Genomic DNA, 16,055 nt, shown 5'->3' on the forward strand with positions numbered 1-16,055 from the left:
CTTTATGTGAAACTTTTTTTTTTTTCCTTCTTGCAGAATGACCACTTTTGATGCTTAAACACTTAATTTCATCATTCAGATATTTGTAAAATACCTGATCGAGTGTTTCTTTCCAAAGAGAGGAATATGCCAACATTAGAGCTTTTAGGGATCAATGCATTTGTGTGACCAGTCACAGGCCATTTTGATAGGAGTTTCTAAATCCTGAGTGAGTGATCTGTTGATTCCCTGCCTTTTCCCCCCGTAGGATTTTAGCATTGGAGAAGCTAGGTGCTGTCTTCAATCAGGTGGCCTTTCCACTGCAGTACACACCCAGGAAATTTGTTATTCACCCTGAGAGTAACAACCTTATCATCATTGAGACGGACCACAATGCCTACACTGAGGCAACAAAAGCTCAGAGGAAGCAGCAAATGGCCGAGGTAATGAGACTGACTTTAGGGTTTAGTTAAAAGGCATTCATATGAAATATTGTTGAAAAGTTTAAACTTGTATAATTGCTGATCATATTACACATTTTATATATGTATCTATATATATATCTATAGTATATTATACATTAAAAAAAGACCCACGTTCTTTTCAGGGCTTTTAAGCAGAGCCCTTGCCCCTATCCTTGGTTTTAGAAGTTTTCTTGTGACTTGGGACTAATACACGAACCTGGGTTTATTGAGTTTTCAGCTTTCCTTCTGGAACAGAGTTCTTCAATCCTTGAGCTTCCCAAACAGCCTGTGTATTTGTTTCCTAGATTTGGGCCCAAAAGAGACAGTGTTCAATTCTCCACAACACTAGTTCTTTCCAGAAATCATTTCCCAGCAAAAAAAAAAAAAAACCCAAATAGCCCCATCATGCAAAACTGTATCTCGACTAGAAGAGATGAGACAAAGAGTCATAGCGAGGGAAATCAGGGAGGTTAGGTAGAAAAGTGGTGTTTTTGTTTGATGTGTCTGAGACCACTTGCTAAGTATTTGCCACAGTCAATGTTGGGTTTTTTTGACATTAAAAAATAAAGTACTTGGTTTTTTCCTTCAGTAGTTTTCTCTCTTCCCCTTGTCTGTACACCTTTCCCTTTAATCTTCATTTTGGGGAAAAATCTGGTTTTGGCCTACAGACTTTGCTATTCAGGATATGAACTGTTGTGCTACTTGTCCACTTCTTACCCACCATCTACCTCTGAATATACCAACTCTTCTGTTTTTGTGTTTGTGATTCTGTTTTTTAATTTAGGAAATGGTAGAAGCAGCAGGGGAGGATGAGCGGGAGCTTGCTGCAGAGATGGCAGCAGCATTCCTCAATGAAAACCTTCCTGAGTCCATTTTTGGAGCTCCTAAAGCTGGCAATGGGCAGTGGGCCTCTGTGATCCGAGTGATGAATCCTATTCAAGGGAACACGCTGGATCTTGTCCAGCTAGAACAGAATGAGGCCGCTTTTAGGTAAGGAGCTCTGGACATCTAGGGTTTTGAGGGCAGGAATTCTCTGGGCTGTAGTTAATACCCGACTCCTGTTTCTCTGTTTACAGTGTGGCTGTATGCAGGTTTTCCAACACTGGTGATGATTGGTATGTGTTGGTGGGCGTGGCCAAAGACCTGATTCTCAATCCCAGGTCTGTAGCTGGGGGCTTTGTCTATACCTACAAGCTCGTGAATAATGGGGAAAAACTGGAGTTTTTGCACAAGGTAAGAACCAGCCATTGGTTCTCCTGGATCTTAGGTCCTACTGGTCTCTCCCACTTTTGCTTAAGTCATGGGTCAGGTCTTCTGGTGGCCATTTTGGAAGCCAGCTCATTGATTATGTTCCATCTTTTGGTGGCACACAGAAAATGCTGGGGCTCTCATGCTCCAGTGAAGCTCTACTGCCTGGGAGTCTGACAGGAAGCCTATATACTAACTAGCCACAATGGTGACATAGATGCACACAGAATTGGCCCCTTGTTTACTGGTTTTACTAAGCAGGCAGCAATTTGTGACCTCTGGAGAATTAACATTTAGTGGATACACTTTCCCTTTGGAAAAATGAAAAAGTTCTGGGGGTGGATGGTGGTGATGGTTGCACAACACTGTGAACATGTTTGATGCCACTGAATTGTATACTAAAAAATGCTCAAAATGATAAATTTTATGTGTATCTTATCACAGTTTTTAAATTAAGAGGGAAAATATCCCATTCTCCCACAAGGATAGCATATGCATGTAGCTGCTCTAGCCCTTCACCAGGGGAATGTCCTCTAGGAAGTAATTACTCATGTTCTTTTCTTTGTGCTAAACTCATTGTATCTCCCTTACAACTGAGATGTCACTTGGCACTAGCACTCCTTTCCCATCCATCCACAACCAGGAATCACTTCTGCATTGAGGCTTCATTGTTTGTGGCACCAGTTGAATTAGCACAGGCTCTGAGACCACATTCATCAGGCCTCAGGGCTTCCTTTGGCTTGTGGCACTGATCCATTTGCTGAGTGACGTACAGTGCACTGTGGGACCTGTTCATAGGCTTGTATATGTGGTTTATTTCTCTGAGGAGCCAAAGGTGATCACACACTGTCTCGTAGACATTTGGGGTCAAGAGGGTACGGTTAGCATATGGCTGGTGTTCTAATAGCTGCATTGCCTGCTTTTCTTCTCACAGACTCCAGTGGAAGAGGTCCCTGCTGCCATTGCTCCATTCCAGGGGAGGGTCTTGATTGGTGTGGGGAAGCTTCTGCGAGTTTATGACCTGGGGAAGAAGAAGTTACTCCGAAAGTGTGAGAACAAGGTAAATAGCTTGTACAGGGAATCAGAACTAGCTAGTGAGGAAGGAGGAAACATTGGATAGTGGACAGTTACTTAAAATCATATGTCTTTTTAGGATCTTGTAGATCCTCCATTCCAGCCTTAGAATTAGGCCTTTGTGACTTGAGGAGGACAAAAGTTAGGTCAGTTTCTTGACTTCTTCACACTAAGAACCATATTTCTGTCCTGTGGACACACTAAGAACCATATTTCTGTTAAATACAGAGTATTTAACTGTGAGAATTGAGCATACATTTCCACTGTATTAAAACCAGTTAGCTCTTTTTCCATCTTTTAGGAATTTATTGTTGACTGCCATTCTGTAGGTCATATATAAATATATGCTTCAATCAGGAGAAGCTGAACTGTCTCTGGGTTCTGAATCTCAAGGTTATACCCATTGATGTCTTTGTTTTTCCCAGCATATTGCCAATTACATCTCTGGGATCCAGACTATTGGACACAGGGTAATTGTGTCTGATGTCCAAGAAAGTTTCATCTGGGTTCGATACAAGCGTAATGAGAACCAGCTTATCATTTTCGCTGATGATACTTACCCACGATGGGTCACTACAGCTAGCCTCCTGGACTATGACACTGTGGCGGGGGCAGACAAATTTGGCAACATTTGTGTGGTGAGTTGATGTTTATGTCGGTTACAGTGATGTGTAGGAAAGCCAGCTCTTTTCAGTGATAAAGTCAAGGACATAGGACTATGATCTCTAGTACGGAAATTGAAAATAGGTATAAAATTTAATCCTAAAGCCAGCTCTAAAAAGGAAATTTTGTGTTCTTTAAGCCATCTTCCTTTTCTTTTTTCTTTTTTTTCTTTCTTTCTTTCTTTTTTTTTTTTTTTTTTTTTAATATTTTATTTATTTATTTGAGAGAGAGACAGTGAGAGAGAGCATGAGTGAGGAGAAGGTCAGAGAGAGAAGCAGACTCCCCATGGAGCTGGGAGCCCGATGCGGGACTCGATCCCGGGAATCCAGGATCATGACCTTAGCCGAAGGCAGTCGTCCAACCAACTGAGCCACCCAGGCGTCCCTTTTCTTTTTTTTTTTAAGATTTTATTTATTTGACAGAGCACAGGCAGGGAGACCAGCAAGGCAGAGCAGGAGCGAGAAACATCTCCCCAGTGAGTAGGGAGCCCAATCCAGGACTCGATGTGGGACTTGATCCAGGACCCTGAGTTCATGACCTAAGCTGAAGGCAGACGCTTAACTGACTGAGCCACCCAGGCACCCTCTTTAAGCCCTCTTACCAGTCATTTATTTTTATATTTAAAGATTTTAAAATTATTATTATTATTTAATCTTCTGTATACCCAACATGGGGCTTGAACTTAACCCTGAGATTAAGAGTTGCATACTCTATTACTGAGCCAGTCAAGCTCCCCATTCTTATCAGACATTAGAGTCCCCTGTCCCCGTCCTTCCATCACCTGACCGGTCCATCTCCCTCCCTCCTCCTTATGGAATATGATTTAATAGTGATGATAGGTTTTGCTTGAGCTAATGAATAAAAATTATTTTTATCTGTGCGAGAATTTTGGTTTTCTCTTTTCAAGCCCAATTTGACTTATTTTGTGTATGTTTTATAGCCTTTGTTTTGTTCTTGCTCATGGGTTGAATCTCCGGAGTTTGTCACTCAGACATCAGGTTGCAGGAGATAGGCTTAGGCTTTGCTGAAGGTGGTGGTCCCAGGCTTGCTTTCAGGGATCTAGGGCAAACATGTTGCTTGGTGATCCAGGTGAGTCGGTGTAGGAGCCAGCCCCATGACTTCTGTCACTTCCTTATAGGTGAGGCTCCCACCTAACACCAACGACGAAGTGGATGAGGATCCCACAGGAAACAAAGCCCTGTGGGACCGGGGCTTGCTCAACGGGGCCTCTCAGAAGGTAAGATTGCAGAAGCGACCTGGAAAGAGAGGTATCAGCCTGCAGGCTACATTTCCCATGACCCATACTGAGGGAACATTTTGTAGTTCGCTGTCTGCAGTGCACGTGACTATGCTGAGTACTCTCCTGCTCAGGGGTGTCCTTTCAGAGCCTGTGATGGGTAGATGTTGGGTTTGATGTACAGTGACCGAGTCACCATTCCATTTTTATCACTGCAAAATAGAATTTTTCCAAGACATTTTAGCAGTGACTAGAGCATAGTGTGTTCCTTGGAAAAAATCATTGCACACATTCCTGATATTAACCGGCTCTTCTCTGAGGGGTTGTTCTGGGCTCTTTACTTTTCTGCTGTAGGTATATACTTCTGTAGTAGAGCATCTCTGGACTTTTAAAATAGGTCTGTTTTAGAGAGCTAGTCTAATGATTGCTGCTTTTTAACAATTATCTGTGGTTTCTTTTTTTATTGCAAACTTGGTAATTTAACAATGCTTTTCCATTATAATTATCAGAAATGATTTAACATCAGCATTGTGACATTAATCTCAAGTAAATGTTAAGAAAATTGTAAAGTATTTTTATATGTTAGTAATGTTTGGATTTAAAAGAAGGTGAAATCTGCTCTTTGGAGGCACTACTTGCTCTTGGGAATCTAGAACAGGTTCGGAGGGCAAGGGCACAGTTACTAGTCTGTTTTCAACGTACAGGCGGAGGTGATCATGAACTACCATGTGGGCGAGACCGTCCTGTCATTACAGAAGACCACACTGATCCCTGGAGGCTCAGAATCGCTTGTCTATACCACCTTGTCAGGAGGAATTGGCATCCTTGTCCCATTCACATCCCATGAGGTGAAATCTCCCACATTCTTCTGGCCTTTGCCTTCACAAGGTTGTTTCCTGGTGCTAAATCAGCCTAAGAGGGCATATCTTCTGTCTCCACCTGCAGCTGGGCATGTTTTGGAAATATTATAAGGTGATAGAAGTGCCTCAGAAAATAGGAATCCTGATTTCCCTCTTCCTCCAAGCCATTTGTTTTTATACTGTACCAGGGTTTGGTTTAGTTCTTTTTTAAAGATATCTTAGAGAGAGAGAGAGAGAGAGAGAGAGAATGAGTGCGAGCGCACAAGCAGGGGAAGGGTCTGAGGGAGAGGAAAAGAGAATCCTCAGACAGACTCTCCACTGAGCATGGAGCCCGACCTGAGGCTTGATCCCAGGACCCTGAGGTCGTGACCTGAGCCAAAGTCAAGAGTCTTTTGCTTAAGCATTTGAGCTACCCAGGCACCCCAGGTTTGGTTTCTTACTGGTATGGGTATAGAGTTAGTGGCCAAAGCCCCAGAACCAAACCCCACAGACTAGGAATGATGATTACTACAGTGAGGTATACTGTGTACTTGCTGCCTCCTTGGCTCAGCTCTGGGATTGGCTAAATTGGGTTTATGTCATTCCAGCTAAGGAAACAGGGATCAGGAATCTGACTTTACAAATCTGTCTTTACATATGTTGTTCTCTTGTGTTCTGCAGATATAGGTGGGTTTTTTTTTTTTTTTCAGATTTTAGGTCTCTTGTAGCAAGAAAACCTGGGGTTGTCACAGGAACAGTTTGATAGTTAACATCTGTTTGGATGGTTTAAAAAATAATAAGATCAGTGACTTGTCTGTTCATTGTGCTTCTGGAAACTGTAGACTAGTTGAAATCATTTTTTCTTTAGTGATAGATTTCTTTATATCTTCTACCAGGACCATGACTTTTTCCAACATGTAGAAATGCATCTACGGTCTGAGCATCCTCCTCTCTGTGGACGAGACCACCTCAGTTTTCGTTCCTATTACTTCCCTGTTAAGGTAGGTCTTTGTTGGAAATCTGAGTTGGAAAGGGGGATCCTTGCCCCATGTAACTTGTCTTTTCTCTGGACATCCCTCTCTGGTAAATCAGAACAGTCCTGATTGAAGGAACATCAAAGGAGTGGATTGATGGGAGTCAGTAATGGCGGAGAAGAATGACTAGTGATTTTCAAGGACCTCTTCCCCCAGGGCAGACCACAGCCAGAGAAGAGGCTTCCCCCAGTTTTGCTACTCTGAACACAGGATACTAAGGATGAACTTAGAGTAGTGTCCCTGGCTCTGAAATGGTTCAGATACCTGAGAGAGAATAAAAGTTTTCTTTGCTGCTGCTTTAGCATGCCACTTCCTTTAAGCATCTGACGTATTTCTTACTCACTTTTCTGTGTCTTAGAATGTGATAGATGGAGATCTCTGTGAGCAGTTCAACTCCATGGAGCCCAACAAACAGAAGAACGTCTCTGAAGAACTGGACCGAACCCCACCTGAGGTGTCCAAGAAGCTTGAGGACATCCGGACCCGCTATGCCTTCTGAGCCCTTGCTTTTCCTGTGGGACTTGTGTCAGAGACTGTTCTGTTTCCCTACCACGTGGCTCCTAACCCACATATCAGAAGAAGGGTGGCTGGATAAGACTTTGTAATATTAAAGCTAGTAGGTCTTGCCTATCCAGTCTTCCCTGGAGTGACTGCTTCCCCCTAAAATTGGCACTGAACCTCGCTATGCTTCTTCCTACCTAGTACCTAATACAGTGCTCCCAGTTTCTGGTGTGTAATAAGATGTTCCCTCTCCCCCAAACCTTTCCCTACATTGATACTTCTGGGTCTCTTTGTCTACTTTTGTATACACCCTTAGTTTTTAACTGGTTTTCTTGTAAATATAGTTTTGTACAATGTTATCTTTGTGGGAGGGAGGGAGGCAAGCTGAGGTGGGGACCAGGTTGAATATAGTCTAACTCCTGAGTTCTGCCACTCTGGAATCTAACCAGAAATACAGATCTAGTTTTGAAGGTGGCTTGTGTCCATGTGTCTTTTCTGGGGGTGAGAATTTAGGTGGGGAATTTGAGCCCGAGTTAGAGCGTGAAGAATGGAGTACCCTCCTTCCTTCCAGCTACCTGCTTGTACTTCTGGCGCCCTGTAGCCTCACAATCCCAGTTCCATGGTGGGTTTTTTGGGCTTGTAGTTCTTTTTGCAGTATAAGTGAAACTTGGGCTCAGTAATAACCATGTGGTCAGCCATGCTTCTTCCCATTGGATATTGAGGAATGGTGCCTGATTTCTTCTCCCCTGTTTTAGCTTCCTTCTACTTCGAGGTCTTAGAGTGAAGGATTTGGCATGCATTCCAGGTGGGGGGGGGGGTGTCTCTTAACAGATGCTCCGTTTACTTCTACAGCTCCCGAAATGATCGTTTGGCATATGACTCCTAGGAAGGATGAGTAAGTACAGAAGAACCTAGAAACTAACCTGCCCTTGGGAACAAAATCAGTATACGTGGTCCCTATTTAAAGGCTCATGGGTAACCGTTGCGGGGGGGCGGGTTGCGTGGTAGGGAGTCCTGTCAGCATTGGACGTCTTAGGCAAACTCAGGAGGGCCTTTGGAGTATGAGGCGGCAGCACTGGTAGCCTGTCACCTGAAAATGTCCACACGTGAAAAGGCAGCCTTAATCTCCCAGGCAGTTCCCCAGGTTTATGGAACCCGGAAAGACCTGAGCTCACTGCTGTTCTTGGTCTTCAACAGAGTAAAACATTCTTCATGTGCGTAGGCTCAGCCACTTCCACAAGCAGATTCTCTGTGGCTAGCACCGTGTTAGAATCAGGAATGGAGGTGGTTAGACACAACCTTTGGTCCCGAGCAGCCCACAGTCCACTGTTGAGAGGGTTCCTCATGCTGCATATCTCTAATCATGACTAGGTTTTAGAGCAGTGAGGAAAGATCCAGGTTTTGCCAGGAATTGAATCGCTAGTTAACACTTTTATTATCTCACTGATTCACATAGCAGGTGACACTTTAGAATTACATTTTTATGGCCTAATTCCAGGACTTATTTTTTCTGTGAGCCCTACTTAAATCTATTCCGTTCGGGCTGTCAGATTGTCACGTAGATGCTTGAGTAGTGGCCCCTTGTGCCCGGTTTTCTCCTGAAGTACTGCTTCCTGTAGTCATAGGGGGTTTATGTAAGAAAGGAAAACTTGATCTCTGTATAGAATTAGGAATCGTCTATACAGAGGGGTTGGGGGGATGCAGCACTTCATGGGAGGCAGGCTTTGTAATATCAAGAAGGTGGGGTGCCTCCTTCTTCCTGTGGGAAGATGTGATTGGCTTGTTTGAAGAAATCTATAGACTAGAAATCTATAGACTTGATTCTGCTGCCCAGAAATGAGCAGGAATGGTATAGTCCTTTGATAAAGAGGCTTAGGTTTAGGTTGGGAACCAGGGGAACTTGCACTTAGGCCATTTGAAGCCTTTAATTTTACAGCATATAATACTGAATCTTTTTTTTTTTTTTTTTAAGATTTTATTTATTTGACAGAGAGATCACAAGTAGGCAGAGAGGCAGGCAGAGAGAGAGGGAGGAAGGGAAGCAGGCCCCTTGCTGAGCAGAGAGCCTGATGCGGGACTCGATCCCAGGACTCTGAGATCATGACCCGAGCTGAAGGCAGCGACTTAACCCACTGAGCCACCCAGGCACCCTATAATACTGAATCTTAATTTTAGATCTTTTCAGCTGGGAATGTGTGGAATGAGTATTGCCCCACTGGAGAGCTACAGGTAGGCCAGGCAAATGTTTCATATGAGCTTTCCTCCTTTCGCATTCTTCTGTAACCCAAAGCCCAGGGAAAATGATAACAAACTCAGTGGGATTGTCTTAGACATGTGGGTGCATATTGCAAAAGGTGGTAGATGACAGCAAATGATGAGCTAATAATATTCTGAGCATTGTACTAATAATAAGCACAGTAAGAAATTCACAGGGTTTGTTCTGTTGAATTTATTAATAGCCTAGTAGAGAAGGCTTTTGCATGTGAAACAACCAAAATGTGTTTATGGTAGAAAGAACTAGAATCAGGCAACCTGTCTGATCCGGCTTGGCCAGATAACAGCTGAGTGAATTTGGGCAAGCCATTTAAAATTTATGAGCCTTGGTTCCCGCATCTTAAAGGGAGAGATGTCAGATAAGCTGCATTCAAGTCCATTACTGCGTTGCTCAACCTTCCTTGAGACAGCATCTTGGTTCCTAAGAGTACTGACATTATCAAAAAAGTCAAAGTGACCCTATGCCTTTGGGCAGTACAAATTTTGTTAGTATGTTTTATTTTTTTCTCTCAAATTTCTCTAATCATGAAAATCATCCCTTAAGCCACTCAATATAGATTCCTGGGCACTTTCCCCTAAAGATTGTGAAATGCTAAGTCTAAAATGGGAACTTGTAAATAAGTCTAGACATGAACTCACAGGCCTGAATTCAGTCAGTCAAGTCTTCGCCTCTCTGAAGAGATCTATGACATTGGTATGGCGGGTTGCATCACCCTAACATGGAGATAAACAGGGTTGGTGTGAGAGTAAAATGAGAACATGCGTCCGGAATACCCAGCACCCAGCTCGGCACATGATGGGGGCTCATTGAGCCAAACATAAACTCTTTACATATATGGGACTTAGGTCAGGAAGACCAGTGAAGTCTTCCATTTTCCTTTAGGAGTCCCGGAAGAACCATAGAGGACTCTCCCCTCCGCACCCAGTACACACGTTAGGATGTTTTCTTTTCCCCTCATACTGCACTAACTTCTGATGTGTCTGTTGACTCTGTCACATTCCCAAATGGGTGCTAGATAAGGTAGAGTGTTGAGGGATATACAGATAACATTTCAGCTCTGTAACTTAGAGGCCTTCTGGACTTGATTTCTCTACCAGGTTTCTAACAGCTGGAAAGATTTTTTAATCTTTTTTGTCTATTGTATCCCCCCAGCTTTGAGGTATAATTGACATATATCACTGTATAAGTTTAAAGTGTACAGCATCATGGTTTGGCTGATGAATACACAATGAAAAATGATTACATAACTCATCTCAGAGATAGAATAAAAAGAAAGCAAAAATACTTCTTTTCTCCTTGGGATGAGCACTTAGGATCTACTCTCTTAACAACTTTCACATATATTACATAGCAGTGTTAATTACAGTCTAATATGTCTAATTATAGTCTAATAGACATATAAAATTATATGTCTAATAATTAGGACTGGAAGTTGATACCTTTTGACCACCTTGCTCCAACACTGCTGCCACCTCCGTTCCCAACTACAGATCTCCTATCCTTTCAGGAGTTAGGTGTTTTTTTAGATTCCACAGATAGGTGAGATCATACAGTATTCCGCTCGACTTAACTCACTTAGCGTAATACCTGTGTAACAAAGGGCAAGATTTCCTTGTAGTTTTTTTTAATGACTGAATAATATTCCATTGCATATATGTATGTCACGACTTCTGTTATGTTATTTTCCAGTATGGTTAACATACAGTGTTCTGTTGTGTTTCAGTATACAGTGTGTTTAATGTTTCAGGTATACAATAATACAGTAATTCCACAATTCCGTGTTACTTAGTGCTCATCAGGATAAGTGCACTTTTAATCCCCATGGCTATTTCCCCATCCCCCTACTCATCTCCCTTGAGATAACCATCCATTTGTTTTCTGTAGTTAAGAGTCTGTTTCTTGGTTTGTCTCTTCCCCCCCCCCCCTTTCCTCATTTGTTTCTTAAGTTCCGATATGAGTGAGATAACACGGTATTTCTTTCTCACTGACTTAATTTCACTTAGTTATACTTTATAGCCGCATCAGTGTCATTGCAAATGGCAAGACGGCAGTTCTTTTTTTATGGCTCTGTGTGTGTGTGTGTGTGTGTTTACGTACCACATCTTTACCTCCTCATCTATTGATGGACACTTGTGTTGCTTCCATAATTTGGTGATTGTAAATAAGCTGCTCTAAACATAGGGGTGCATGTATCCCTTTGAATAGTGCTTTTGTATTTGGGGGGTGAAAACCCAGTAGTGCAATTCCTGGATAGTAGGGTAATTCTATTTTTAACTTTTTGAGGAACCATCATACTGTTTGCAGCGTGGCTGCACCAGTCTGCATCCTCGCCAGCGCTGCGTGAGGGTCCCTTTTTCTCCACATCCTCACCAACACTTGTTAACACTTGTTTCTTTTTGATTTTAGCCATTCTTTTTTTTTTTTTTTTTTTTTTTGATTTTAGCCATTCTGACAGATGTGAGGTGATAACCTTATTATGGTTTTGATTTGCATTTCCCTGACGATGAATGATGTTGAGCATCTCTTCATGTGTCTGTTGGCTGTCTTTGGAGAATTGGAGAAAGGTCCGTTCATGTCTTCTTCACATTCTTTAATAGGATTATTTGTTTTTTGGGTGTTGAGTTGTAACAGTTCTCTATATTTTGGATACTGATCATTTATCAAATATGTCATTTGCCAAGCATCTTCTCCCATTCAGTAGATGAAGGCAGAGGCTTTAACCCACTGAGCCACCCAGGCACCCCTTGTTGTGTAAAAGCTTTTTATTTTGATGTAGTCCCAGTGGTTTATTTTTGCTTTTATTTCTCTTTCCCCGGGAAACCTGCCTAGGCAAATGTTGGCATGGCTAATGTCAGATATTACTGCCTGTTACCTAAGGATTTTTATGGTTTCAGGTCTCACATTTAGGTCTTTCATCCATTTTGAGTTTATTTTTGTGTATCTACATTGGAGAAATGTCTGTTAAGTTCCTTTGCCCATCTTTTTAAAAATAGAAATATAATTAACAGTGTTAATAGTGTCAGATGTGCAACATAATGATTCATAAATTCTACACATTAACTCAGTGCTCATCAAGATAAGTGTACTCTAGGGGCGCCTGGGTGGATCAGTCCATTAAGCGTCCTACTCTTGGTTTTGGCTCAGGTCATGATCCTAGGTCGTGAGATCAAGCCCCACATGTTTGAGATTCTCTCCTTCTCCTTCCCCCTATGCCTGAGTGCATGTACTCTCTCTCTTTCTCTCAAATAAATAAAATCATAAAGGAAAAAAAAGGAGAAGTGTACTCTTGATTCTCTGTTTCACCACTGCTCACAATTTCTCCCCTCTGGCAACCACCAGTTTATTCTTTGTTTTTTAAGTTGTTTTTTGTTTTGTTTTGTTTTTTGGTCTCTTTTCTTTGTTTCTTAAATTCAACATACTGACTGACTTACTTCACTTAGCATTATACTCTCACTCTGTGTCATTGCCTAGGGAAAGATTTCATTCTTGTTTATGGCTGAGTAATATTCCATAATACATATACACATCTTCATTGATGGAAGTTTAAACAACTTCTGTATCTTGGTTACTGTAAATAATGCTGTAATAAATAAAAGAGTGCATGTATCTTTTTGAATTAGTGTTCCCCTTTGCCCATTTTTTTAAGGGATTATTTGCTATTGAGTTGTATGAGTTTTTTATATATTTTGGATGTTAACCCCTTACCTAGATACTTAGTTTGCAAATGTTAACCCCTTACCTAGATACTTAGTTTGCAACTTACCTAGATACTTTTTTGCAACTAAGCACATTTAGCTGTATTTTTTTCCCCATTCTGTTGGCTGTCCTCTCACTTTGTTGATTTTTCTTTTTGTGCAGAAGCTTTTTCCTTTTTTCATTTTCATTCATCCCACTTGTTTATTTTTGATTTTGTTGCCTGTGCTTACGGTGTCATATCCAGGAATTGTCGCCATTGAGCTTCCTTCATTTGTTTGTCCATAAATTTGCTTGTGGTCTGCAAGTAGAATTTCTGGAGCACAGGCACAGGGAATTAGGCTTGAATATGTTGAGCTCAGGAATTTTGTCTAGTTCATAGCTGTTGTCCCAGAAGCTACAAAATGTGATTAATAAAACTTGATTAATAAAACAATGAGACTAAGTTACAGATCCCATCTATGTAGGTGTTAGGGGGACTAATGAACTCCTTTGGTTTAACTGAGCAGCCAGGTAAATGGGGAACTCTGTAGACTTACAGAACACATCGGAGTCTTCCATGGAACTCAGAAAGGAAATGTCAAGACTGAGGCATTTGCCCTGAGTGACTAGGATTGCTCCCTTCCTGCTGCTCTGTTAGATCCCTGTAACTTGGATCTAAGAAAGAACTGAAAAGTTTTCAGCTGCCTCATCTTTCCCTGACCTCATAGTTAGAGGTTCTGCAGATGCTGTTTCCTCTGGAAGATCTCTTGCCAAGAATAGCATTCCTGGGGTGGGGTTGGGGGCCAAGTTGAACTATGGATGGAATGTTGCTTTTCTTGGTATTTTTTTAAATGTATTGCTAGCAGGACTGCTGTGGCTGGGAAAGGCACTTGGAGTTCACTCCTGTCATGGGGAGAAGAGCACTGGTCTTCAGAATGTGTGCTGCTCCTGTGATGCCGTCTCTCTTGAGTTTCTCATAAGTGGGAAGCCAGAAACGTTGGGAACATTCTTCAGATGAGATCAACCCGGCTTCTGATTTAAAAAAAAAAAAAAAATTCCTGAATTCTGTTTCTGTTCAAAAAAGAAATGACATGTGTTTGCCTGAGTCATCTACTTGCTCACGTGCATATGGTATATTATCTGTGGGTATTTTGTTTATTATGCCTTTAAAACACATTCAAGGGCTATATCAAGACCTCAGAAGGGGCACCTGGGTGGCTCAGTGGGTTAAGCCTCTGCCTTCTGTTCAGGTTGTGGTCTCATGGTCCTGGGATCAAGCCCCACATCCGGCTCTCTGCTCAGTGGGGAGCCTGCTTCCCCCTCTCTCTCTCTGCCTGTGATCTCTCTCTCTGTCAAATAAATAAAATCTTAAAAAAAAAAAAAAAAAAAAAAGACCTCAGAAGAACCATGTCTGCTGCTAAAATCAAACCTTGTCCACAAAAATAAGTGTGGGGGCCATTGGGCTTAATCTTGGGTATGTGGTAGGGAGTCATTAAACAACTGTGGCCAGTGGCTACTACATTTGGGGATCTGTTAGCCCAGTATGTGGGGCAAACTGAAATCAGCAGATACACACTACACAGTGGTCAGAAGAGTCCCCTCTGCCAGTCTGCACCGGCCTAGCCAACTATTCCTATAGAAGCTTGAAAACCAACCTCAGAAGTCATGACCAACCTACTAGAGGATGCTGACAAATTTATTTATTCCACCAGGATTTACTAAGCACCTACTACGTGCCATCTCCTTGCAGGTCTGCTCTGCATCCAAAAGTTGAAGGACAGTTTTTATAACCTAGCAGTTCTGGTGAGTTTGCTAGGGAGCCTGGTGGCAAGTTTCTGAAGAGCCACGTCTCTTCGTCTCCTTGGTTAAAACAGGCACGGCCTTGTGACTTCTGGGAAAAGTCAGAAGATCCTGAATCTGAAAAAAAACGTGGATGGTGGGTACCCAAAAGTTTTCAGTCCAGAAAGAGAAAGAAACCTGTTGCAGCGTGCAGTGGTTTTTAACTCTTTTTTTATTTTATTTATTTATTTTTTTATTTTTTAAGGATTTGGTTTTTTTTTTTTTTTAAGATTTTATTTATTTATTTGACAGAGAACACAAGTAGGCAGAGAGAGAGAGAGAAGCAGGCTCCCTGCTGAGCAGAGAGCCTGATGTGGGACTCGATCCCAGGACCCTGAGATCACGACCTGAGCCAAAGGCAGCGGCTCAACCCACTGAGCCACCCAGGCGCCCCTAACTCGTTTTTTAAAATTAAGACTTTATTTGTTTATTTGACAGAGATCACAAATAGGGAGAGAGGCAGATGGGTGGTTGGGGGAAGCAGGCTCCCCGCTGAGCAGAGAGCCTGATGTGGGGCTGGATCCCAGGATCCTGGGACCATGACCTGAGTGGAAGGCAGACGCTTTAACCCACTGAGCCACCCAGGCGCCCCCAGTGGTTTTTAACTCTTAACTGGACATTAGGATCATCTGTTTGTCAGAATAGATTGCTGCATTTTGTCCCCAGATTACTCTTAATCTCTGCTGGTATCTGGGCATATGTATAGTTCACTGTCTGGTGGTCATCAGACTTAGAAATCATTAGGTTGGGTAGGGAATGAGGGAACAGTGTTTATTATTCAAAATGAAGCCAAATAAATAGACCAAGGCTGTAAATTCCAGTTTGGGGGCAAAAAGTTGGGAGACTTAACTGGAGACTTAACTGGAGACTTAACTGGAGGTCAGCACCACCCACCCCCACCCTAACCCCCCAAATCTAGAAGCCAATACCCAGTGGGTTGTTTTTTTTTTTTTTTTTTAAGGTTTTATTTATTTATTTGGCAGATCACAAGTAGGCAGAGAGGCAGCCAGAGGGGCGGGGGAGGGTGGAGCAGGCTTTCCGCTGAGCAGAGAACCCAGTGTGGGGCTCTATCCCAGGACCCTGGGATTATGACTCGAGCTGAAGTCAAAAGCTTTAACCCACTGAGCCACCCAGGCGCCCCCTCAGTGGGTTTTTTTGTAAGCCCAAAGGCAAACCCATCTCAGTACCTCACCTCTGCCTCCTAGAGCCTTCACATTTTCATTCACA

General features: G+C 42.4%; 1 protein-coding gene across 1 annotated transcript in view; it reads left to right on the plus strand.

Moving 5' to 3' along the window:
- The window catches only part of SF3B3 (splicing factor 3b subunit 3), a 42,250-nt gene extending 35,082 nt beyond the window's left edge, over positions 1 to 7,168 (plus strand). Inside the window, exons 18-26 of the mRNA XM_059151895.1 lie at positions 248 to 422; positions 1,228 to 1,433; positions 1,520 to 1,676; positions 2,626 to 2,751; positions 3,191 to 3,403; positions 4,567 to 4,665; positions 5,370 to 5,513; positions 6,401 to 6,505; positions 6,897 to 7,168. Coding sequence (XP_059007878.1) covers positions 248 to 422; positions 1,228 to 1,433; positions 1,520 to 1,676; positions 2,626 to 2,751; positions 3,191 to 3,403; positions 4,567 to 4,665; positions 5,370 to 5,513; positions 6,401 to 6,505; positions 6,897 to 7,037 — 1,366 coding nt within the window. The 3' untranslated portion in view covers positions 7,038 to 7,168. The remainder of the gene's footprint in view (positions 1 to 247; positions 423 to 1,227; positions 1,434 to 1,519; positions 1,677 to 2,625; positions 2,752 to 3,190; positions 3,404 to 4,566; positions 4,666 to 5,369; positions 5,514 to 6,400; positions 6,506 to 6,896) is intronic.
- Positions 7,169 to 16,055: the final 8,887 nt, after the last annotated feature.

The sequence above is a fragment of the Mustela lutreola genome, chromosome 16 (assembly GCF_030435805.1).
Source record: "Mustela lutreola isolate mMusLut2 chromosome 16, mMusLut2.pri, whole genome shotgun sequence".
Taxonomy (NCBI): domain Eukaryota; kingdom Metazoa; phylum Chordata; class Mammalia; order Carnivora; family Mustelidae; genus Mustela; species Mustela lutreola.